The sequence below is a fragment of the Cervus elaphus genome, chromosome 11, assembly GCF_910594005.1.
Source record: "Cervus elaphus chromosome 11, mCerEla1.1, whole genome shotgun sequence".
NCBI classification, from domain to species: domain Eukaryota; kingdom Metazoa; phylum Chordata; class Mammalia; order Artiodactyla; family Cervidae; genus Cervus; species Cervus elaphus.
This window is the reverse complement of record NC_057825.1, coordinates 2673139-2697510: the sequence shown is the minus strand read 5'-3', so window position 1 is coordinate 2697510 and position 24372 is coordinate 2673139. Positions and strand designations below refer to the sequence as shown.

Here is a 24372-nt window from a genome sequence, read left to right as displayed (position 1 = left end):
TGGGCGGCAGCCTCTGTTCCCTTCCCTGGACTTTGCCCCCCTTCTCACGGCAGTGGGATCTGACCCCCTAAAATCCCCCCACAGAGTGACAGCCTTTTGGGCCCTTGGGAGCCAGCCCACCCACTCTCCACCTTGCCCTGCCCACAGCCATCCACAGCCACTCAGAGCCTGCGGTTCCCAGATGCACCTGTTTGACCTTGCACCCTCTTCCCGGAGCTCTGCCCCGCCTCCTTGAGGTCAGTGAAGAGCAGTCCCTCTGCAGGGACGTTCCTGACCCCCAGCCCTCGCCTCTCGTTCCTGACTCTGCTGCCCCTGCTAGACCGTGGGAGTTGGAAGGTCTGTCTGGTTCCTGGTGAACCGAGGGGCCGGGGGACCGCTCAGCGCCCACCCGGGGCAGCTGGCTTCTTCCTCCTCCTCTAGACCCTGAGTCTCCAGACGAAATCACCTCTCTTGTTCTGGTGATGTGCAATTCTCTGTAACCCTGTGGACTGTAGCCCACCAGGTTCCTCTGTCCATGGGATTTCCCAGGCAAGAATACCGGACTGGGTTGCCATTTCCTTCTCTGGGGGATCTTCCCCACCCAGGGATCGAACGGCATGCCCCGTGTCTCCTGCCTCGGCAGGCAGATCCTTTACCACTGAGCCAGGAGGGAAGCCCAGTCCTGGTGTCAGGGACAGAGTGCAGGGTGATTAAACAGCTAATCCCACTGGGGGATTTTAAGTAAAGAAAAAACAGTACTGGAGACCCGTGGAAGTTAATGATCACTCAAGAAGGTAGGTTTGTGTAACCGCAAAACCACGCTGGCTTGCGGAGCAACAAAGCCGTGCGGCAGACGCATGAGACGTGCCCCGGAACCATAAAACCGCGGTGCGTGAGCCCCACATCCTGCCCCGAGAGCTCAGCGAGTTAGTGACTCCTAGGACACGCGCCTCTGGGTACACTGGAAACAAGAGTGTAAGGCAAAGCTGGTGTCAGACGGAGACCTGAGACCATCTGCCATTTTCAGCGTGTGTCACCACCTTCTGCTCATTTCTGCAGTGCTGTGACCAGGGGCCCCCTGCCTGACGTGGAGGAGGAGCTGCCGATGCAAGCATGATGTCTCCTCCAGAGAGAGGAGGAAGGTGGTCTTCTCCCCTCCACACTTCGCCCTTGATTATAAAACCGCAGCCCACTGGGTTCTCAGGGTGCGGCCCCCTCTCGCCCACCACTAGGAAGTCTCCTAAGCATCCTGTTCTCCTAAATCACCAGTCTCTCACTTTGCCTCTCGCTGAATTCTTTCCGAGCTGAGACATAATGAGCCGGCGCTCCTTGGAGCCCCCGAGAGGCATCTCGGCGATTTCCGTGGCACCCACGCCAGAGATGGGAGCAGGGACCATTCCCCTCTCGGCTGATGCGCCGTCTCCTTTGGGTAGCAGTGGTTTTCTCGCCGCTCTCGGGAAGGGTGCGGGAGCTCAGGGAGACGGTTAGACTCGGAGTGTGGAGCTGTGACGCCATCACCGGTGAGGCCCGAGAGCCCGGTGTGTGCAGGCCCGTGTGGTTTGGTCCACGTGGCATTTCTAGTTTCGGTCTCAAACCTGCCTCTTCCGGGCAGCCTGCCTTGCTTAATTCCTTCATGCATAATAGACACTTGTTTGAAGCATTGTGTTTCCTTGTCAAATGGGAGTGTTTGGGGGTGAACATCCCCCGAGGGTCAGGATCCTCTACTTACATTCTAGAGACTCCTTTGCTTGTTCATGACCACTGATGATGAAGGTGACAATGACACCATTAAACAATGACGTTTAATGAAACACTCTGCTGGTGCTCTGTATTCAATGATCTCATTTAATCTTGGCAAAACCCACGTGAAGTGAGCGCTATTACAAATGGACGAATTCAGGCGGAGAGGACCGGGGGACTCAGTGGGCCTGCCTCGGGGTCGGGGACGTAGCGGGGAAACTACAGGTGGGACCCCGACTGCCTCCCAACCCCCCGGCCCCCACCTCCTGCCTCCTACTCCTGCCTTCTTCTCTTTATTCCCAAGACCTCTTCAGTCCAGCCAGCCTCTGACCTAATTCACCTAATTCACCCTCATGGGCCCGAGAGCTGGGCAGGGAGGGGCTGCCGCTCCCCGTCGAAGGTGGGGAAAGCAGGCGCGGGGATGGGAAGACCCACGCTCCAGGGCACAGAGCCTCAAGGTGGGTGGCCAGGTCCCCGGGGTCACGTGCAGTGTGTCTCTGCGGACCCTGCTCTCGGCTCTGTGTGCTAACCAGCTAAGCTGCAGGCCTGAGTTTTACACCCCGGGGCTTCCTGCCGACTCTGCAGAATCGTCTTGCCCACATACCTGGCCCTCCTCCCTGCAGCTCCTGCCGCCAAGACCCTGCGGCGGAGACCAGGGCGAATTCCTGCCACAGCACAGCACCCAGCAGGCCTCCCCTAACTACAATCGCAGCAGCTCGGAGCAGGAGGAGGAGGAACAGACCGGGATGCAGGAGATGGCGAGCCGTAAAGCCGGCTTTTAAAGGGGCAATAAAAGTTTTGGGTTTCAGATGGTCTTGCTGGGAAGAGAATAGCAGAGACAGGAAATCTCAGTAGCAGACGTGACAAAGGCCACAGCACTCAGACGAAAACACCTCCGCTTGTGCAAACAGCGGACGCCCTGGCGGGGGCCCGAGCCCTCCCCACGCCATGCCAACCTCACCCCAGCTCCGGGGGGAGGCGGAGGGGCCCGCTACAATAGACTGTTTTGTCTACGTTGTTGCGAATGTTTATAGTACTTCTCCGTTTGGGACCCGGGAGGTGTGCGGGGAGCCCCCCTCCTCCTCCCCCGACGGGGCTCCGAGTGGGCTGGGGAGGGGGGCTGTGTGTGTGCGTGGGCCTGGGGCACGCGTGTGCTCAGCCAGGCACCGGCTGCTCCGCAGGGTCTGGGAGCTGAGCCCAGGCCCCGAGAGGCCAGTGCGGGCCTGTACCCGCCCAGCCCCCGCCTCGCCCGGCCCAGGCGACAGCCTGAACTGGGCAATAAAGCCTCCCTGCCTGTGTTGCCTGGGTGAGCCCTGGGCACCCAAACCCATGTGTCCAGGGAGCTGCCCATCCTTTTGTCTCCTGCAAACGCGCTGCCCTGTGGGGACCTTCTAGCCATGGGGGCTGGATGCCCCATAAAACAGAGGACATTGGGTTACATTTAAATTTCAGAGGAATAGAGCCATTTTTAAGTAGGTCTCCTGCAAGTGTGCTCCGAATGTAAGACACACTGAGGCAAGATAATTATCTATTATCTGAAATTCAAATAGAACCAGGCATCCTGTATTTTATCTGCAACCCTACCCGTGTGGCTATTTACTTTCAGATCAATTAGACTCAGCTGACATTTAAAGAGCCAGCTCTGCCAGGCACGTTTGAGAGGCTCACCTCTCAAAGAGCCTGTGTGTCAGGCGGACGCTGCCCGGTCGGGGTGAGCATCTCCACCGTTTAAGTGAGTTCCGTGGCACGCCACCTCTCGAGGCCTCCAGTGACATCTCGGAGGACTTTTCCAGGCACTCACTCTCAGAAATCTCAGGACTCAGGCACCCCAGTCCTCCCTGCCTCGGGGTTGGGTGGGAGGGGCAGTCCTGTCTGGAGCCCAAGATGGCCCGGGACGGCCTGGGGAGGGGGCGCTTCCTGCACCAGGGACCTGAGTCTCAGATTCCAGGGACCTGAAGACCCCAGGACTCCCTCACACTGCGACCGGAGGTGTTGGAGTGAAGGCCACCACACTTCGTCCTTGTCAGTCTTGGGGTGTTGGGGGGGCTGCCTCTCTTCCCCTTCCTGGGCATGCCCCTCTGACCCTTGGGTAGACCCCTCCACCCCACAAGATGCCTAAGTGGTCCTTCAAGCCAGAGGAAGATGCCTCTGGGATGTCTGGCAAGACCCTGGGCACCGCCACCAAGTCAGTGATCTGTGCCCAAGACATGAGGGCCAGCTGCTGCCTCCCCGACCGTCAGGGTCCTCATCTGCAAAGTGGGCTCAAGACCCGCCCCTGGGACCTTCCGAGGGGGTCTCTGCGGGGGCCAGCGGTGCTCGGGAGGGGCGCAGTCGGGCCTGGAGCCCGAGAGGCAGACGGGGCTGAGGCCTGGAGCGCGCCTCCTAATTGTCCGTGACTTACAGACTTGGCCAGGCTCCCAGGCGGCCTCATAAATCAGGGCGGACGCAGTGAGCAGCCTGTGGGTGCAGCCCCTATGCGCCTGGCAGGCCCCTGCCTCCTCCCCGCTCGGGAGCAGGCTGCGGCCTCCAACTTTCCACGCACTGCACTGCCGCGGGGCTGGGAGCTGGGGCGCGCTCGCTGGGAGGGCCCGGGGGGGCTGGGAGGGAGGTGATGGGCTGGGGAGATGGTCGGGGGACGGCGGGAGGTGGTGGGCAGGGGCCGGCCACCTTGCAGATTTATGGAGTGATGCCGCCTGGCTCCCCTCCACCCGCGTGGCCCGCAGAGTCTGTCCTTTGCCTTACCAGCTGGTGCTGAGCCGTGCGTCTCCCCCTGTGGAACCGGGAGGCCAGAGGGGCAGACCCGAGGCCTCCGCAGGTGTGCGTGCGTGTCTGTGTGTGCACACGCGTGCTCACACCCCCACAGAAAGGCCCGAAGCCGACCAAGGCGTCACCTGCCCGCCCCTGGGCCGGGGGCCCCCCGTGTTCTGTGCCCTCCCATGGGGACGCGTCTGGGTCACGGCCCAGGAGCTGTGATGAGCGAGCTCTCGCCCCATGAGGCGTGGTGAGGACCCTGAGCGTGGGGGGCCGCTCTGCCACTAGCGGACTGTGGAGACAGAAAGGGGTGGGGCCAGGGCCAGGCTGCGAGTGTCCAGGCCCCCAGGATGCGGGACCCTGGGGCCAGTCAAGGGGGCCCACAGACACACGGGGGCCAGGCTGCAGGGGCCGCCTGGTCCAGCTGTCTCCCTGAAGCGTGGCCGGGGTGACTTCAGGACACACCAGGGGCCGCCCCACGTGGTGGGCACGGACGTGGGCAGCTGCACGTCTGGAAACACAAACAGGCCCCAGACAGGTGTAGGTAACTTCCTGCCTGACGAATGTGCCCGGATCATTCGGGAAGCTGGGAGCCTCGGCTTTGTGAGGTGATGTCTGGGCGGCTGGCTCCCGCCCCCACGACCGGGCGGTGCCGGCGGGCCCTGGATGGGAGCGGGCTGACCTCTGCACATGGTGGCAAGCCCTGCCCCGTGGGGCCAGCCTGGGGACCCGGCGGCCTCGCTTGGGGTTCCGGACCTGGGCCCACCCTGGGTGGGAACTCGAAGGCTCGGTAGGTGCTCCAGAGTGAGGTGCCCGGAGTGGTGCCAGGCCCCAGGGACAGTGGGCTGAGGTCAGCCCTGCCGTCTCGAGCTTGGGGCCCGAAGAATCCCATGGACAGAGGAGCCCGGCAGGCTACAGTCCATGGGGTCGCGAAGTCAGACATGACTGAGTGACTTTTGTACTATAATCTTAACCCTACATCACTTTCCAACCTTCTCTCCCCCTCAAAGTAGGATACCTCTGGGCCTTGAACTTGCCATCTACTCAGACTTGCTTCAAGGACTGGATGAAATGAGGAGGGTGGACAGGACGTGCAGATGGCTTGATTCAGGGGCCTGGTGGGAAGGGCAGCAAGGGACAGAGCGGCCTGGCTGGCCCTGGCGCGCTGAGCCTGAGGGCACAGGTCAGCAGTGGGCAGACCGGTTGCCAAGAGAAAACAGGTGGCGGGTGACGTGGGGGGCACACGGCCGGGGACGGTGGGCAGGGCCCCTTGTGGCTGGGACTGGGTGGAGAGAGAAGGGGGAGGGGTAGGCAGACGCTGGCTCCGGGGCTCTGCAGACACTCCCATCTGCCAGGACCTTGGCTTAGCAGAAGGGAGAAAATTCTTTTCTTCCCAGCGTGGTGCTTAGCACCCCTAAGAAGTGGCTTCTCAGGAAGCGCCTGGCCTGTGCTTCCCAAAGCCCTGGAGAGGCCTCAGGCTCCGAGGAGGGACGTTCCTCCGGGTCAGGCAGGACAGGCGCTCCCGGCAGGCTGGGGACGGGGCAGAGCGGGGCTCGGAGCCAGGACGCCCGGTCAGATGCAGGCACAGCAGAGGGTGGAGCAGTCCAGCTTGGCGGGGGGCCCCGCGCTTCCGGCCTTCTTGTTGACCTTGGGCAGCAGCAGGGTGAAGGACATGGCCAGGGCGCAGTGGTAGAAGCTGTGGACGTAGGTGTAGTCCCAGTCCTACGGGGGCGGAACCGGACCAGTCTGCGGCCTCAGCCCCGCCCCGAGGCCTGTCTTCCTCCACCTGTCCCCTCCCGCCCTGGGGCCTCGGCTTTGGGCCTGGTGAGCCCGGGCACCTGCCGGGGTCAGCGGGCCCCTCCTCAACCGCCCAGCTCGTCCTTGGGAGTCTGGCCAAGTGTCCCCTCCAAGAGGCTTCCTGACACTGTCCAGCCCACGCTGGTCTCGCCCTCCACGCCGAGACCACCGAAGGTCTGTGCTGATTCACTGGGGCTTTGCCGGTGGGGTGGGGTGGGGCTCCTCCCTGCCTCCCCATGCCTCCCCCCCTCCCCGCCCCCCAGGAGTGGCTCCTGTCCCGGCCCCTTCAGGGCTGTGCACCCACCAAAGGCAAGCTCTCTGTACCACCCCCCACCCCTGGAGATGCTGGTGGTGCCGGGGAAGGACCAGGCCGTGACTGAACGGGGGTGCTGGTGTCAGCAGGAGCGGGGTGTTGCTGGAGCCCCCTGGAGGGGTGCGGCCCCACCCAGCCTCAGGCCAAGCAGGGCCTTTGTGGGGGGCTCCTTCCCCACCCCTTCCCAGGGTACCTCGAAGAAGAAGCGCAGCATGAGGGCCAGGGCCCCGAAGCAGAGGCCGGGGCCTATCTGCTGGGTGTACACGCTCTTGTCCGGAAACAGGCGTCTTGTCTCCTTCATCTGAGGCAGCTGCGGGGACGGGGGCCAGAGGGAGGGTCTCAGGCCCCAGCCACGGCACATGCGCCCGGGCACCCCGGGGGGAGCGGGGGACAGGGCTCGGGGAGGGGCCCAGGCGCATGGGGCTCCACGGCTGCAGGATGCGCGGGAGACCCCCCTGGGTTGGGCCGACTGGGGCTGCCCTCGGCCTCTTGACCCCACAAGGACCCCCTGCCCCGACCGCCTCTTGGAGGCAGAAACTTGCCCCTTGCAAGTTTCCAGCCAGAGGGGAGCCCCAGGGGACCAGTCACGCGGTGTTCCCCAGCCAAGGGGTGTTGGCGGTGTGGGACCTGCCCTCCAGCGTGACCACAGGAGGGCGTGGGAGGCGTGTGGCTGACCCCGCGAGACCTCTGGCCACTTTCAGAGTGGACCGACTCATCGTAGCATTTCTTAGACAAGCCTGCCCGGCACGTGAGAGGGCTGTGCCTCAGCTGGGCTGCCTAGAGTGAGACTCAAGTGGGGATTAGAAACACGGGTTCACGTTCGCTAAACAAACGAAGACAATGCAGGTCCGCGTCCCGAGAGCCCGAACCGCAAGTGCTACAGACGGCAGGGCGTTTCGGGTTCCAGCAAGGGAACCTGCCGTCACACACGCTCTGGGTGGTGGACCCCGTGTGCACACTCCCCCTGCAGCGGCCCACAGAGAGACTGTCAGTAGCTTCCTGCTGGGTCAGGCCCGGTTTTGCCACTAAATAAATTCCGCACTGATATCCGGTGTTCCGTTTTCTGGACTTTTCCACCACTGGTGAGGACTCCGGACCTGCAAAGTCGCGGGTGGTGTGTGGGCACAGCTGGGCAGCGTGACTCTGGGCGCAGGGGCCTGGGGACCTGGGAGGCCGCCTTCAGCTCGCCCAGCACCTTTGGACTCGAGGCCCCTGCCCTAGGGGGCGCCTGGCCTGGCCCCTCCCCCAGCCCTGGTCACCCCCTCTCTGCACTTCCTCTCCCTGACCGTTGCTCAAGAAGGGACGAGCCTCCAGGAGAAAAATGCACCCTCATTCCAGGAAACAACTGCCCTGGAAAAGCCAAAATAAACTCCACATTCAATGGTCTAGAAAACACAATTTGAGCCCCAGATGGAGGGAGGCAGGCAGCCCTGGGTTCCCGTGGGCCTTCACGGGGACACTGGCAAGGGACCGCTCTCCTGGCTAATTAGAATCCAGCCCAGAGCCAGACGGGTCAAGATTCTGCGGGAGGGACAATCCTTCAGGGCGGAACAAGGAGCCTTTATCCCACTTCCTGCCAGGGAGGGAGTGAATTATCAGTGATGGGAGCTCTCTGTGTTTACGCATTCCAGAATGTTAATTAACGCGGCCCTTCCTCGGGTCCAGACAAGTCAGACCCCAGCGCGCTTCCTCCCCCGGCCTCTCCGAGGGCCTCCTGGGTCAGCGCGGGGCCAGCTTGGCTTCCCCAAGATGTGAGGAGTCACAGCCTGGCCTCGCTTGTCCTGCCGTGACTTCTTGTTAAGTCACTGACCTCCCAGCCTTGCTTTCTTCACTACCCAAATGGCAAACTAAATCCTCTGCTCTCTGGCACAGAGAGGAGGGGGGAGCTTAGGAAAGCTCACCCCCAGGACTTCATTTTCCCTCCCCAGACTGCACAGTGGGTCGGTGGGAAACTTCTCACCTCCTGCCCCACCCCACCTCTTTCCCAGGCCTACATTCTGGTCCCCTCAAGGCACAGGGCACTGGGGGCTCAGAAGTGCCCTGGGTCTACTCTGCCCAGCATCCATCTTTCACTTGGACTAGTTTGAGTGGGTTTCGGTCCTTGAAGCCAGGAGGGCCTTGGGGTGGGGGAAGCCTGGGGACTATATGTAAAAGGCCTTTCGAGTGCTAGATCCCTGCGTGCCCAGCAAAGGGCCATTGGTGTTGGAAACTCTGGCTCAGGCCACTTGCATGCTCACGAGTGATTCCGTCTTCCTGCCGACCTCACACTGCATCCTCCTTCTTCATCTGAACCAGGCTCAAGGCTCACCCCCTCCAGGAAGTCTTCCCAGATTAACTCAGGCCACTTCCATTTGACATTGCATCTCTAAACCGGCCATTCTCTTCAATAATAATGATAATAACAATGACTATAATAGCAGCTCCTATTTGTTGAGCATAATAGAAGCCAGGTTCTGTGCCAGTCCTTAAGGTGCATTATCTCAGTTAATCTTTGAACCAACCCCTATGAGGTAGGTACTGAAATGTAATGCCCATTTTACAGATATGGAAAATGAGGCAGAGAGGTTAAGTAACTTGGGCCAGATCCAGAGCTGGTGAGTCCAGACATAATACAAACTGGGTCTGCAAGGCGGGCGCAGCGGACGGTCACTTTCTGTGTGTTAGCTGAGGCCCTGTGTCCAGCCTGCCAACCCCTGAGATGGGAAGTGGGTTGAGACTCTGGGAGGGAGGAGTCTCCGCCAGGGGAGGCAGCCCATTGTGTTGAGGCTCGCACAGTACGTACCCACTTGGCCGCGATGATGAGGATGGCCGAGCCGATGGGGCCGGAGTAGACGCCGTAGCCCCAGCGGTCGTGGTAGATCCGCACGGCGATGGTCAGGACGCCGAACATCACGAGAGTCGACCGCTTGGGCTCATCGAAGTCGGCCAGCGCTGCGGGGGAGAGAGCGGGGCAAGGTGAGGGGCCTCTTCTGGACGCACAGTTTTAAAAGGTTACAAAAAAAGGGAGTCGAGGCATTGGTGCCCTGCACGTGCCTTCTCACAGGTGGGCGGAGGGCTGGGCCGTCAGCGGGCCGGCCCGGGTGGGCAGCGGGCAGTGGGGCATCCTGACCGCACGTGCAGGGCCGGGGGCTACGGGGGGGGCGGCCACTCACCCATCAGCGAGACCCACATGCTGAGGGCCGTCCCGTAGACGCTGAAGTACTCCAGGACGTCGTGACGCAGGAAGCAGAGGACTGACAGGCCGGGCCCGGTGCAGGCATGGTGGAGCTGCGGGAGCCGCAGACAGAGGCTCAGCGGGGAGGCGAGCGCGCCGGGGCCCCAGGCCCTGCGAGCCGGCGCCTCGGGCAGGCCGCTGAACGGCCCGGCCTCCGTCTTCCCATCCACTGTGAACCACTCTCCCAAAGGGTCCCCCAAAGCCCCACTGAGGTGGGGACCCTCCCACGCGATCTACACGTCCCCTCAGCATCTGCTCAGCTGAGGCCAGAGCCTTTTCCCTGGGGCACCAGTCTGCTCTGCCCCGGCCAGATTTGGGGGCCTCCTCTCCCACAAGTGACCCCTCTGACCACCGAGGCTATGGAGCCCTGGGGGCTGGCGAAGATGCAGGCGCGGACCCGGCCTGTGAGATGCCCTGCCAGCAGGTTGGAGTGGAGGTTGGAGAGCTGCTTTCCTAAGAGGCTCCCGGGCCGGTCTCAGGGTGCTGCCAGAAGGGAACCCATTTTGAGAACCGCCGGCTGGCAGCTCTCAAGTTCTGTCCGAAGTGAGGGCAGATGGCAGAGACACCCCCCACCCCACACCCACCCTTGTGCAGGTGCTAAACTCAGCATCCTCGTCTCAGCCCCCGCCCCTGACTCCTATGGTCGTCTCTCAACATCGACTTTGAAAGCAGTTTGAAAGCAAAGTGCCAGTATTCTCAAAGCTGTCCACTTATTTCTGGACAACTCTCTCCTTTGGCGTACACATTTCATCATTTTCAGCAATATTTAATTACGTGATGTAATTATTTTGACAAGCTCAAGGGCATAAACAGGCTTGGGGACCAGCACAATGGACTCTTGGTTAACGCGTCTCAGCAGGATGCAGAGGCGTGCGGGAGAGCAGCCCACGTCTGGAGACGCCAGGGGCGCTGCGGTGGGGGTGGGGTGGGGTCGGGGGAGCCCTGGGTCTCCCGGTGTGTCGAGCCAAGGTGAGGTCAGCTTAGAGCTTCCACCGGTTGCAGCTTTATGTGACCTAAAGCTGTGGGGCACCAAGGCAGCATTAACAGAGATATAGTGTCCAGGGCAGGGGAGGAGAGGGCGCTGCTCCTTCCTGTCCGGTCAGACCTGCTTAGAGGACTGTGCTGGGCTTTGGATGCCACATGCTTTGAAGAGACACAGGGAAAGAAAAGCTTGAAGGGGAGGAACCAGGTGTGGATGTGACTGTTTGGTGCAGGAAAGAGAAGGAGCTTCAGGTGGGGCCTGATCAAGGTGCTCACCCCTCCGGGATAGAGGAAGAACACTTGCTCCCCCGCACGGCTCTGGCAGGCAGGACCGGACTCTATGAGTGACTCGGGTCCCCTTCTCCCCAGCCCCACCCGAGTCCCCTGGTCCGCCGTCTCTTCTGTATTCAGTACATCCGTAATAGCACAGATCACTGTGTAGGCTGGAAGACCTCATCGCTGTGAAATTCTGGATGCTGTCTGTGCCCTCCCTCCCATCTGCCTTGTCCCAGCCATGACCCCAGCTCACAGCAGAGCTGGCTTGCCCTCTGCCAGCGGCTTGCCTGCGAACGTGGGGTCAGGGAGGTGGGTTTTGGAGTGGTTTGGAGGAGAGCTGGCCCAGGAAGGGCCCTGACGCCCAGGCCCTTGGTTCACTGCTGCGGGACAGGTGGGGCAGGCGACCTTCGGGGAGGGACCAGGTGCCAAGGAGCAGGGGGACGAGGCAGGGGGCACTCGGCCTCTGCGTCTGCTGGGACCTGGCTCCCTGGGGTGCTGGCGGGGTGGGGGTGGGGCGTGCGGCTGGGGGCCTGGCAGGAAACGCATGGCCTCTGGAGGCCGACCTGGCGGGTCCTGGCTGTGAGCTCGGAGGGGTGGCTGACGGCCCCTGGGGCCAGGGTTGGGGCTTCTGTCAACTGGAGGTCAGAGCCCCTGCTCCACGGGTGGCGTGGGCCGGGGAGTTCCGCGTGACTGAGCACACAGCGCCGTGTCCAGCCGCTGTCACGCCTTCTGGTCGGGACGCAGAAGGTGCCACGTGGGAGGCAGAAGTGGGGATGGTGTCGGCTGTACACCAGCAGAAAATTCCAAGGGGAGTGGTGGTGCTTGCCGGGGCTCCTGGGAAAGGGGCTGAGCGAGTCTTTGTGGCCAGAGGACATTTGTCACCGGAGGCAGCTGGCCCTGTCCCTCTGGCGGGGCGGGGCGGGGCAGGCGAGGCGGGCCTCTGAGGCTGCCGCGGAGGCAGCTGCGGGGCCAGCTCACCCCGGCAGGGAGGGGGGGCCTCGGCGGTGACCGTGGTTTCCCGGGCTGGATCTCCCGTGGGGTCTTGGAGGGTGAGACCTCGGCTTCTCTCCCTAGCTGCAGGCCCTCGTCCCCGCAAGGAAGCCCCCTGCCTGCCTGGCCCCAGTCTCCCACCTGCCGGGCAGACCTCCTGGCCCTCACCCAAGCTGGGGTCCTGAGTGGAGGTGGGGGGGGAGGGAAGTGGCTGTCGACAAGATGCGGTGAACGAGCGGGGCCGGGCTGCTGCTGGGGAAGTGAGCTGCCCAGCGCAGGGGGCAGGCCATCTCTTGCACGGAGCTCGGGTCACTCACCTCCCCCTGAGCATGCCACCCCAGGGAGCTGGGCTTCAGTCAAGGCTGGGACTGATGGAGTATGGTGGGGAGACACAGCGGGGCCACTCAGGGGGTGCACTGGGGAGGGTGGAGGAAGGAGCTTCAGAGGGTCAGGGGTACGGAGGCAGGAGGGCACTAAGACGTAGACAGATGATGGATGGATGGTCAGGCAGGTAGAGAGGTGGCTGGTTACATACATGTAAAGATGCTCGATCACAGAGAGGGTACATAGGTAGGGAGGTGGACAGACAGCTCGACAGAAGCTAGAGGGATGGATCCATGGAGCCAGAGAGACGCGTGGAGGCTGAGGGGGAGCAAGGCCAGGGAGGGAGAGACCCAGACATTCAGAAAGAGAGTCAATTCCACGGGCGTACAGCTCCAGAAATCAAGAGGGAACCAGACACAGACCGAGAAACAAGAGAAGGCAGCCCCAGAGGGAGTCAGGAAGAGAAGCACAGAGGGAGACGGACCCCCGGGGAGGGGGGCGGGGGCAGGGAGGGGAGCTGAGAGCCAGCCAGAAGTATAAATAGAGCGGGAAGGACCCAGGGAGACGCGCAGGCCCCACGAAGGAGAGACCGCGTACGTGAGCAGGCCGTCCCGCGCCGAGGCCAGCTGCAGCGTCCTGGAGGAAGATTCCTTGGCTCCTCACGCTCCCAGGGCCCTGCTAGTCCCCCTGCCAGGCCCGGGGTACCAGGGGGCGGGGTAGGGAGCTGGAGCCAGGAGCCGCCTGGAGGGGGGCGGTTGGCCAGTGACAAGAGAAGGGGAACCTCCGGGGGGCCAGGCCTGGGCCTACTGTCCCTGGCCCCTGTGGGCTTGGTCTCACTCACACCAACCCCAGAGGGCCTCTAGGCCCAGATGGGAAAACAGGTCCAGGGAGGTGAAGGCGTCCCCCAGCCCTCTCTCCTGGGCTCTTTCTTTCACCAGCTCCCCATCACTTTTCTTCATCACCCAACATGGGAAAGTGGTGAAAAGGTAGCCCCCATCCTCTGTCCCTGGGAAGGTGCTCTGGGCGGGGTGGGGGGGGTCCTCTCCCCAGATCCCCAGACTTACCACCAGAAAGAACGTGGTGAAGAGGTAGACCATGGCCTCCATGTGGAACCGCCTCTTGGCGGCGATGCTGACCGTGGGGAGGAAGGCCAGGCTGCTGACTGTGGGCAGGAGCAGTTTGGCCATGAGCGTCCCCATGGGCTGGGGAGGAGAGGCGGGGTGCAGGCCGCCGGGGTCCCCAGGGCAGGGAGAAGAGAGGGACAGGGCCTGCTCCTTCCAGTGGGGGCCCCCGGTGGCAGCTGCGGTTTAAATGCCCTGAAGGAGGCAGGGATGTGAGCGCACATGTCGAGAAGCTCACGGGGAGGGTCCAACAGCTGACGGACCATGTGATCAGCACTTGTCTCTGATTTTTTTTTGGGATCGGTCAGAGTTGTTGATTCAGGGAGACCATACTTCTCGGAGGCAGCAGCACTGGAGAAAAGTCCCCTGTGAACACAGTCCCCGACATCCAGCCACTTTCCATCCTGGCCCCTCCCTGGGGCGCTGGGGAGCCCAGAATGAGAAAGGACAGACGCTATTGCTTGAGTCAGGAGTCCACAGGTGGGGGCACGAGGTGGGAGAGCCCAAGGGTTAGCCTGTTCCCCTGGAGAAGGAAACGGCAGCCCTCTCCAGTATCCTGCCTGGGAAATCCCACGGAGAGAGGAACCTGGCGGGCTACAGTCCGCGGGACTGCAAGAACTGGACATAGCTTAGTGGCCAAGCCACACCACCAATCACCGCAAGGGCCTTGTAGATAAGTCTCACGTTTTACCAGCCCGCATCCACATCTCACTCACCTGTTCTCGCCCAGACAGGTTTCCTTGGTAACTACGTGAATGAAACTGTTCCTTTCTGCTTGGTTACGTTGATTCAAGCCTGAAGTGCACAGACCAGGAACTTTCTATCAGGGTCACCGAGGCAAGGCTGACGCCAGCCCTCTCAGCGTTCCTATGCCTTCGGGAGATAGTCTTCGCTTTTTGAAGAGGCCTGGGGGGAGCTGCCTGGCAGAGGGCCCCCATCCTCCGGCCAAATTACCTCTGGATAACTCTGTGTGAGTTACCTGGGCTGGCGCTCTCCCGGGAAGGACTGCTGGATTGATTTGTTTGTTGTCAGCAAAAGGACAGCTTTTGTTAAATGTTTTGTGCTTCGCCACGGTATAAGGATGTCACCTGCAGCAAAGCACACAGAATCATAACGTGTGGTCTGGTGGGACTTGCCGAGTGCCGTGTGACGGCCCCAGCACCCCTTCACTCCAGTGCGGTCCTTTGAGTCCCCAGCAGAGGCAGCCTCTGTTCTGGCTTCTGCGGACACCTGTCTCAGCCTGCATAAACAGACGCATGCCGGGTGGATTCTTTCACGGCCCCAGAATGCCCCTGGGAGTCACCCATGTATGTCATGTGGCTTGTTCCTGTGGTTGCTGGGTGGCTACTCCGGATTTTGTTCTCCTGGGAGTTGGAATTTGGAGAATGGGAAAAGCAGGCGGGGGGCGAGGCTGAGGGGTGCCCACGCTCGCCAGTCGGTGCCTCAAGGAGAGGCTGCCGGCTTGTTCCCGGCCTTCGGGGTGCACTTGATCCTCCTTTCTGTCCTCCTGGGAGCTCCCTCACACCTTTCAGAAAAGTCTCTGCTTGTTGTATGCTGGCTGGAGCCCGTTTCTGCTGCCTGCAATGAAAAGTCCTACTTGGGACATGTGGTCACATCTTTTTCTGCTCAAGTGCCTTCTTCCTAGGCACCCACACTCTCAGCGTGAAGTCCAAGGTCTCCAGGAGAACCCTGGGCCATCCCTGCCCAGCCATCTCCCCTCAGCACCCCCAGCCGCCCTTGTACACCCAGAACCTCCTCCTGGCCTCTCTGCCTCCCCGGAAAGAACACACGTCCTCCACCTCTGAGTCTGTGGGGAAGGCTTGCCACCCGGCTTAGGTAAGCCGAGGTGCTCTGCGCTGGGCCCGACATGCTGCTCTCTCCCATCCAAGCGTCCATGCCTCTGTGCAGAGCGGCTCGGGTCGTGTGCCCGGGGCTTGGTTGGCCGGCTCCCCACCCAAGCCCCGGGCGGAGCCTGGCACGTGGTGGGTGGTCAGCAGACACTGGCTGGATGAATGACTTTGTGAAAAGAATGAATCAAAGTCGGGAGAGGCGGGCGGCAGTGCGCTTCAGTCTGGCACTTAGGAGCCCCGTGCCACTCCAAATGGGAAAACCAGGTCCTGCCGTGCGTGCGTGCGTGCGTGCGTGCAGCTCTGGGTAAGAGGCAGGCAACTCCTGGCGAGCTGGTCACCACCTCTGCCCCCAGCTCCGGCCTCCAGGAGGGGCAGAAATTGCAAGGTGAGGACATGGATTAGATGTCAGGTGCTAGGAGAGAGCTCTCTGGAGCCACAACCCCCCACTCGGAAGTGGGAAAACATTCCACAGTTGGTTTTGTGCATGAGTGTGTGTGTGTGTTTTTGCAGTTGTAAACTCCAGGGCCAGGGCTGCGAGCTCGGGGAAGGGAAAAAGAGAAGGGGGGAGGGGCCGGGGGGCAGGGGATTGCACATGTGTTGTAGCGATTAAGGAGAAGGGGGCTGAGGAGGGGCTCACCCTGAAGAAGAGAGACAGGTGGCCAGGCCGGGGCGAGGGGCTGGGGCGGAGGACTACCCCCCACCCACTCTGAGGAGGGGGGCTGAGCGCAGGGCGGAGGTCGGGGTCCCCTCTGAGACCTGGTCGCCTGGAGACAGACCAGCTGGCCCGGGGGAAGGCGTCCTGCTCTGAACAGGACTGGAATGACCTTCCTTTCTCACTGGTGCCAGGGACGTGATTGGCCTGGGGAGGTGGGATGGGGGGCAGAGGAAAAGAATCAGGCTGGCTGCTCAGGGGTGGTACTGCCCCTGGAGGCACAGGGCAGCGAGCCGGGCTGGGAGCCCAGCTCAACCTGGGCAGGTCCGGAGCCAGCAGAGGTGTGAGCTGGCGCCCTGTCCTCCCCGCCGCCCAGGGCTCCGCCTGCCAGCTGGCCTGCAATACGCCCCCCACCACCCCGCCCTCACCTGCTGGTGCCGGGTCAGCGCAGACCCCACAGGCAGCGGGCCTGGACCCTCCTGCCAGGGTGCCCACCCCCGGGGGCGGCCTCCGAGTTCACAGTGTAGCTCTCCGTCCTGCCCGACCCCTGGCGATGGGGCGGGGAGCTCTCACATTTTCAGCCCCACCGCCCTGTGTATCTTGAAAACCATTTACGCACACAGACGTTCATTCAGCGCTGGCGGGTGCCAATCTCTCTTCCTATTTTGTCCCTCTGGGCTGTCAGCGGCTGGACGTCTCTCTCTCCCCATTTTACAGAGGAGAAGACTGAGGCTTAGAGCGGGGGGAGGCTGGCATTGCTCCTAGCCAAGGCACCCTGCCCCCACCACAGGCAGCATGCCCCCTGTCCCCAGCAGGTGGTGCTGGTCCCAGTGAGACCCAGCAGGGGCCGTTCCGGGTGGGGCGGGGGGCCGCCTGACCAGGCAGCCACAGCCTGGGGAGCGGGGAGGGGGAGACGACCCGCCCTCCCCGCCCCTCGGCTTTTATAGAGGTGCTGAAATGCCAGGAATGCCACACGGCTCCCATCTCCCGGACAGCTGCCTGTCTGCCCGGCTGGGCCTGCAGAGCAGGGCCAGCTGCCGCACTCGCGTCCTCCACGCTTTGAACCCCCAGCCTGGAGCTCCGGTCACCCCCGGGCACAGCAGGCCTCGGCTCCGGGTGCAAGGGTCCCCCGAGGCGCCCCCCTGCCCTGCCCCTGGTGGGAAGGGTCTGGGCACTGGTGCTCCTGACCCCTTCATTGGGGCCCCCAGGCTGGAGCGCCAGCCTGGACCTCCACAACCGGCGCTGTTACAGCAGGCGTGCTGAGTTCGGCTGATGGCCGGACGTGAGCAGCTCACGCGGCCCCCAGCTCCTCCACACCTGCCGGGTGAGCCGGGTGAGGGCTCTGCCCTCCTCGCTCCGGGGCCTTGCTGTGCCCTCTGGGCCCGGAGCCTCGGTCTCCTCACTGACACGAGGGACGCCCGTCGCTGTCCCACAGGGGCGCTGTGATCACGGGCAGGTGCGCTGGGCTCTGGGAGCGGCTGGCCCAGGAAGCTGTCTGTTAATGAGAAGCAGCAAAGAGCCAATGTGGGTCATTACAGGGGGGACTCTCTTCCGAAAGGTGGGCCTCAGCATCCATGCCTGGGGACCTGGGGGCTGGGAGCAGGGCTGGGACAGGGACACAGGCTTGTCGTCCCCTGCCCCGCACCCCCCACTGTGTCCGCGCATTGGGTCTGCCTCTCTGTGCAGAGGAGGGAGTGGGGCTGAGACGGGACGGGGCTCCTGGGCACCGGGCCTTCCTGGGGGCCTCCTGCATACCCGGGCGGGCTGTGTAATCCAGGAGCCCGAGGTCACAGGTCCTGCCCGGCCCTGGGCCTGGTGGTGGGCTGTCCCTGGAGCTGCAGCGGCGAGCTCACTTCCCAGTCATGCCAGGGCCCCCCAGGGCCCCATCCTTCCTCCAGATCTGGGGACAAGGGCGCCTCTTTCTTGTGAGTTTTAAGAGCGAGGAGGCCTACACATAGAGTCCCCCGCTTGAACGTCAGGACTGGGCCTAGTGGGAAACGCCAGTGCTGGGAGGGAGGGAGGAGGAGCGCTCTGTTTTGTGGTCCAGCCTGCTGACTCCCGGGGCTTCCCCGGTGGCTCAGATGGTAACGAATTCGCCGGCAAGGTGGGAGGCCCGGGCTCGATCCCCGGGTGGGGACAGATCCCCTGGAGGAGGGCATGGCAACCCACCCCAGTGTTCTGGCCTGGAGAATCCCCATGGACAGAGGAGCCTGGCGGGATAGAGTCCACGGGTCGTGATGAGTCGGACACGACAGGGACACACACACGTGCATTGCTGACCCCCAGTGGGCCGTGGAGGAGGGTCCTCCCGGAGGGAGGAAGATCCAGGGCAGAGACAGCTGGGCCTGCCTGGGGCTGGGTGGGGAGCTCTGGGGGTGGCGTTGGCCACTGGGGCCTCTGCTGGGGCTTGGTCCTCTTCTGGTCCCGGCCCACCACTTCCAAACTGGCCACAGGGGCCCTGGTGGCCCAGTCCCCGTTGGGAAGAAGCGCTCTGCTGTCAGAAGGGGCCCAGGGCGCTCCAGGCTCTGGGTGGGCGGCAGGACGTGGCAGGAGAGGGTGGGGGTCATGGCCCTCCGGGCCGTGCTGGCGGCCTTGGGTGCCAGAGTTGAGGACCCCCTCGCAGGGTCTCTGGCCCTGGTCCCTCACCTTCGGAGCTCTGTTTTGAACACGTGGTTGTGCAGGACAGGGCCCAGCTCCCAGTGTGACTGTCCAACCACAAGGACCGCCAGGCTGGTCACCCCGGCCCACTGTGCCCCTCCCCCTCCCTGACCCGTCCCTTCCCTGCAGGCTCCTCTCCTCCCGCCTTGCTTTCCCACGCTTCACATCACCTTCCTGAAGAAATGTGCACATTTTCCTGTTTCCAAGCTCTTCAGAAATCCAGGTCTGGCAGAAAATCTCTAAAAAAACAGGTGTCCACAGCATCTCCAGCCAGGGCTGCCCAGAGAGTGGTGGGGACACTTCCCCCTCACCCCAAAGGACAGGGGCTGCCAGACAAATCCACGCTTCCACACACCGAGCACTTTCTATATGCCGGGCCTGGCAGGTGAGTCCCAGCCGTGGGTCGGGAAGCCAGATCAAAGTGCTGGACTGCTGCCTGGTGGGCTTCCTGGAGGACGTGTGCTCAGGAGCCCATCTGGAGGGCCAAGCACATCCAGACAGGTGTGAACAAGGGCTCCAGGGAGGAGATGGCAGGAACCAAGATGGGGGCCCCACGCCACTTCTTTCTGTGACACCCGAGGGCGCCCTGGGCGTTGTCAGGGCTGGGAAACAGCAATTCCGAGGGCCCCCGGGTGACCTGGGGGTGAGCTGGGGCTCAGTGAAAATCGAGAAGCCCCTCATTCACCAACAGGTCAAAGCTTTCTCTTTCTTCCAGGGCTGCTCCCTCTTAATGCTGTGCTCCGCTGGGCCCGGGGAGGTTGCGGCGTGAGCCCTTGAGACTCCACCAGAGGCTCCGCCTGACCCTGGTTCCCCAGGGGGCACGAGGCAGGCCTGAGAGGTGCGGGCGGTGGGGGGTCCCCCAGCAGATGCCCCATCACCCCATGCGATGTCACCCCCAGAACACAAATTCTAAAATGATGCGATTAAACCTTCAGCAACAGTGATGGCAGAGAGTGGACCCCAGAGTGTGGACCTCTTCTGAGCCTGGCCTGATGCTCTGGTCGCCAACACTTAGATCCTTTGGATCTGCCGTCCAGGTCTGGCTGCAGCCCCACAAGGTGGGCCCAGAGGGCACGTGAGGACCAGGAGGCCCTGCCTGACCGGTTCTCTGGAACCGACGGCAGCTCTGTGCCGGGCACATGACCAGGCCTTCCGTCGTGCTTCCTGCCTGTGCTTGACTCTATCCCCAACCACCCGCCTGCGATTCCTAGGGTCTTCAGGGCCCCAGGCCTTCCCCCAGACCACCAGTGGACCAAGCTGTGGTCAGAGCTCCCTGTGGGCCTGGAGTTTGGGGGAAGGCTGGTGTCCCTTCAGGAGGGGGAGCCCTGGCCAGCTCCTGGAGGTAGGGGGTGGGGTGGGGTGGATGGGGGGCCAGTCCAGGTCACACACCTGCTGGAGGTCCCAGAGCTGGGGTGGCAGCCTGCCTCTTGGGTGCTGTCCCACTGAGCTAAGAGAAGGCACTGGGGTGTTTGCGCCGGCTGGCTGTAGGGTCCCTCCCACGGGAAACCATTAGTCACTCTGGCTCTGGCTGGACACGGATCCAGCTATGTCCGGAGAGCTGGGGACTCTGACTGGGGATGCAGAGCCCTGGTGCTCGGCTGGAGGGGCGGGGTGGGGCAGGCAGAGGCCCCAGAGTGCGGGAGTGATCAGCAGGGTGTCTGTGAGGGGGTTGGTGAGTGTGTGCCCCGTATGTGTGTGTGCACGCACACATGCATGCACGCATGTATACACACGTGCACGCACACACATGTGTACATGTGCGCACATGCACGGACACACACATGTGTGCGTGTGTACACGCAGTGCACACATGTGTGCATGTGCTCGTGCCTGACACGTGTATGTGTGTGCGTGTGCACGCTCACCAGTGCTGTGTGACAGGTCCCGTCGTGTCTGCGATCCAGCGTGCCAACAGGGGGCAGCGTGGGCCTGGGTTCTGCCGAACATCCCCGGGGCCCCAGGGGAAGAAAAGCAGAGATGGATAAGACCTGCCTTCCCAGAGTCTGGGTCCAAGAGCCTGCCGAGGCGGGGATGGGCTGTGCCGCTCACCGGACGTGCGCCCCTGGGCGCCCCTGGGCAGTCTCGGAGCCTCAGCTTCTCCGTCTGTAAACTGGGGAGTTCCTAGCTCTTGGCACGGAGGAAGGACTCCTGCGGGAGGGACAGGACGGTGGCAGGCAGCGGGCAGGGCTGCTGGCTCTCTTCCCCCGCCGCTCCTGCTGGTGGCAGAACTTCCCTAGGGGTGGAATGGTTCTCGGCCTGGAGGAGCTCACCACAGTTCCTTCCGGCAGGGAGGACGCAGGAGGGGGAGGGCTCTCCAGGCGCCACTGTGAGCCATCTGCAGCGTAGAGGCAGGGGGATGGCTGGAGCGGCCCGGGGTTGCCCCCCTTCCACCCCCACCGTGTGTGGAGGTGCCCCTGCGTTCCGGGCTCCAGAGGGCCTGGTGTGTGGGGCGGGGGCCTGGCCTGCTTCCGGGGCGACTTGCAGTGTCTGGGGTGCCCCCCTGGGTGCCGGGGAGGGAGGGGGGGTGCGGCCGGAGTGCATGCTGCTGGCTCCGTGCTCTGCTCCACGCTCTGACTCAGCAGGAATGCAGGCTGGAGCCCCACGCCGGCCTGCCAGGGGCTGCCCAGCTGGCGTGCGCCCAGCCAGGCCGTGTGCCCTGCCAAGCTGGTGTGAACATCTGTAAAGCTCTGCGCTCCTCCCCCGCCGCTGGCTCCGGCCATGCGAGCTGTTTGGTTCGCGGGCTGCGGGCCCTCCTGTCCCATCCCCGGACCCTTGGCTGGGGCCTGCACTGGGTCTCTGTCAGTCCCTCCACTGCTCAGGAGAAATGTCTCCAAGCCTGGCTGGGTGACCTCAGAGCTGGGTCTCCCCTCCCGACCCCAGCCTCACCATCTGTAAGCGCCAGCCATCACATGGCTGTCTCACACACCTAGGATCCATTCTGGGGAGGGGCAGAGACGGCACCCCCCCCCCACCCCCCAGGGAGGCAGGCATCCAATGGACCGAGCCTGGGGCTCAATTCTGCTCCCCCACCCTCCCCACGAGCTCCCCTGTGACCCCGGGCCAGCGGCCACTCTGTCTGGACACCCAGACTCTATCCCCAACCACGGTCCCGCGTGGTGGCCCCAGGCCGGCGGCCTCTCCGCTCGCGGCGGCGGCGGGCGGCAGGCAGCTGGGCCGGCCTGGCCGTGCTCCAGAGGCGCGGAGCGGGTTAAAGTGTGCGCCGGGCCGGCCGGCGGGGCGGCGGGCGGGGGAGCAGCCTGGTGGGAAGTGTGAGTTCCTCCCCGTCTGCCTGACAGCTATAAAGGCCGCCGCGCCCGCCCGCCCGGCCGCCGCTGGGCTGCGCCTCCCTGGGAACCCCCTCTCGTGGGTGCGCTTTGAAGTGGAGGAGGGAGGCGGCGAGGGGCGGGGGAGCAGACGGGAGAGAGGCACAGCCCGCGGCCCTCGGCATCCGAGCCTCCCCCTGCGCCGCGCACCTGGCCCGCCTGCCCGCGGCCGCGGCCCCTTCCCCCGCGAGGACACCCTGCCGAGCACCGGCCAGGTAGGCCACCGTCTGGCTTCCCTTCCCACGGCCGCCCGCCCAGGACGGAGGTGCGGCCCCCAGTGCCTGCAGGTCAGCCCCTGGCCCCTTGGGGAGCCGTTATATAACAGGAGCAGGGACTCCTGGGGAGGGGTGCAGACCCTCTGAGCCCGGCCCGGGGCGGGGGGTGGGGGGTCTCTCAGCTCCTAGCCTCACCGAGTCCAAAGCCCTCGCTTGCAGGCAAGCCTGTCCCGCTGGCCGGTGGTGGCTGCTTTTGGACCCCAGGGAGGGCTGGATCCCGCGTGAGCCGGGCCTGGCCTGCAGCCGCGGCTGTCTGGGAGCCTTAATGAAAACCAAGTGTGCGGCCGGCTCAGCACCTGTCCTCAGCCTGCAGGCAGGAGCCGGGGCCGCAGACGAGCCGATGGGGCTGCGGACGGGGGTCTGTGCTTGCGGGGGGCGGGGGGGCCGGGGGGTGCAGGTGGGGGCCTGCGGGGAGGGGCAGCCCCCAGGTGGCGGGCGGGCCAGGCAGGCGGCTGGGGGGCTGCGGATCTCGAGGTCTCAGCTCCAAACTCCGGGGTGGACTGCTGCCCCTTCTGGGGCAGAGAGACATTCTTGGGGTGCGAGGCTGGCATTGCTATAGCTCCAGCAAACTTGCAGGCGCTTGGGCCCACGAGGAGGCGAGGGTTTGGTGCAGGACGGCGGGCAGATGAGGAGCTGTTTTCAGGGCTGGCGGGCAGCGGGCGGCCGGTCTTTTCTACCTTCTTTCCCTGGAACCAATCCCTGTTTGCTCTGGGGTCTGGGGGCTAGTTGGCCAGATACATGGCTGTGTGGCTTTGGGCAAACTGGCTCCCCTCTCTGGTCCCGGGCTAGAGGGGGCTGGGCTCGGGGGTTTCCGAAACTACTCCAACTCGCTGGCACGTGATGCTCAGGACCCAAGACAGACCCTGGCCAGAGGTCACTGCAGGGCTTGCTGGTCCTCCCGTCTCAGGGCCAGATGAGGGGGGCTGAGGGCCCAGGAGGCTGGAGGCAGCCCTTGATTTGATCTCTGGCAGGGAGGACAAGTATGGGCTTCCCTGGTGCCTCAGATGGTAAAGAATCCTCCTGCCAGTGCAGGAGACGTGGGTTCGATCCCTGGGTCTGGGAAGATCCCCTGGGGAAGGAAATGGCAACCCACACCAGGATTCTTGCCTGGAAAATCCCATGGACAGAGGAGCCTGGCGGGCTAAAATCCATGGGGTCACAAAGAGTCAGACACAACTGAGCGACTAAACCATAGCAGGGAGGTCAAGTCATGTTTTGGGCTGGGGATGTTGGACTTCTCGGGAAGGAGCCAACCCCAGGGTGGCCCTGGGCCACCCTCACATCAAGGCCCCAGAGGTACAAGCTGCATGTCTTCTCTTGGGAGGGAGGGGACAGAGGGCTCTTTGCAGCCTGGGGTCCCTCTGAGGCAGGGGGCAGCTGCACCCAGGGAGGGCCTGGCAGAGTCTGCTCACCCACACCTGCTCTAGCAGCTCCACATGGCTGGTGGGAAAGCCTCAGTCTCCCCTGTCGGTCAGCACGTGCCGAGCAGACGAAAATCCCAGGGTGCTCTTGCTTGGGCCAGGTCCAGCGCCGAGGTAATAGATTGATCCTTAGCTCCTTCATCCAGGGGGTGCAGCCCGGGCCTCTCTGTGTCCCTGGGTTTCTCCCCAGGCATCCTCCAAGGAGCTCAGGTATTCCGAGGCAAAGCTTGGCCCATGTCCCCAAACGCCCTCAGATCCGGTGGAACGGGCTTAGCACACACACCATCACCCTAGGGTCTCAAGCCCATGGCAGGCATCTCTAATCACTCATGGAGCCCACCCAACAGGGCTGGCAGGCAGTCACTACCAACAGATCCCAGATAATCGCAGGCCTCACTAGGTGGGCCCCCAGGGGGTTTTGCCCCAAAGCAGACTCTGGCCGCCTGCGAGGGGAGCTGGGCCTGGCCTGGCAATGACTGTGGCCTTGCTTCCTAGGATGGAGGGCAGATGGCAGCCTTCATGCTGGGCCTGGTCCCTGCTGGCTATGGCCTTAGTGACTGGGAGCGCGTCGTCCACGGGGACCACGGTGAGTGGGGCGCACAGGCCCTCACCCACGTGGGCTGACGCTGAGAGCTGCGTGGCAAGATACGGGACAGGGGCCTGGGGCATCTGGAGCGCCCACTCTCCAGGGCCCCCTCCACTCCCAG

General features: G+C 63.5%; 2 protein-coding genes across 8 annotated transcripts in view; one reads left to right on the top strand and one right to left on the bottom strand.

Moving 5' to 3' along the window:
* Nucleotides 1-1829: 1829 nt before the first annotated feature.
* MYMK (myomaker, myoblast fusion factor) lies at nt 1830-13657 on the bottom strand. Of its 2 annotated transcripts, none has more exons than XM_043916465.1 (5): nt 13430-13657; nt 9733-9847; nt 9363-9511; nt 6774-6890; nt 1830-6192 (listed from the first exon to the last, which is right to left on the bottom strand). In XM_043916465.1, exons 1-5 carry the CDS (start codon nt 13562-13564, stop codon nt 6043-6045), a joined length of 666 nt encoding a protein of 221 aa, XP_043772400.1. In that variant the 5' UTR covers nt 13565-13657; the 3' UTR covers nt 1830-6042. The 2 variants fall into 2 exon arrangements, with proteins under 2 accessions (XP_043772400.1, XP_043772399.1); XM_043916464.1 differs by having other exon boundaries at nt 1830-6166.
* Nucleotides 13658-21009: 7352 nt separating this feature from the next.
* The window catches only part of ADAMTSL2 (ADAMTS like 2), a 35880-nt gene continuing 32517 nt past the window's right edge, over nt 21010-24372 (top strand). The window contains exons 1-3 of one of the 6 annotated variants that reach the window (XM_043916383.1): nt 21010-21086; nt 21943-22184; nt 24161-24251. In XM_043916383.1, the coding sequence (XP_043772318.1) occupies nt 24162-24251 (90 nt within the window). In that variant the 5' untranslated portion in view covers nt 21010-21086; nt 21943-22184; nt 24161. Of the gene's footprint in view, nt 21087-21773; nt 22185-24160; nt 24252-24372 lie in introns of those variants that run through there. The other 5 variants (XM_043916386.1, XM_043916382.1, XM_043916384.1 and 2 more) reach the window with 5 other exon arrangements.

Coding starts and splice junctions, on each gene's coding strand:
- MYMK (XM_043916464.1), bottom strand. CDS start 13,564: ATGGGGACGCTCATGGCCAAACTGCTCCTGCCCACAGTCAGCAGCCTG. Junction 9,512..9,732: donor CATGTGGGTCTCGCTGATGG/GTGAGTGGCCGC, acceptor TCTCCCCCGCAG/CGCTGGCCGACTTCGATGAG. Junction 6,167..6,773: donor TGCTGCGCTTCTTCTTCGAG/GTACCCTGGGAA, acceptor CTACGTCCACAG/CTTCTACCACTGCGCCCTGG.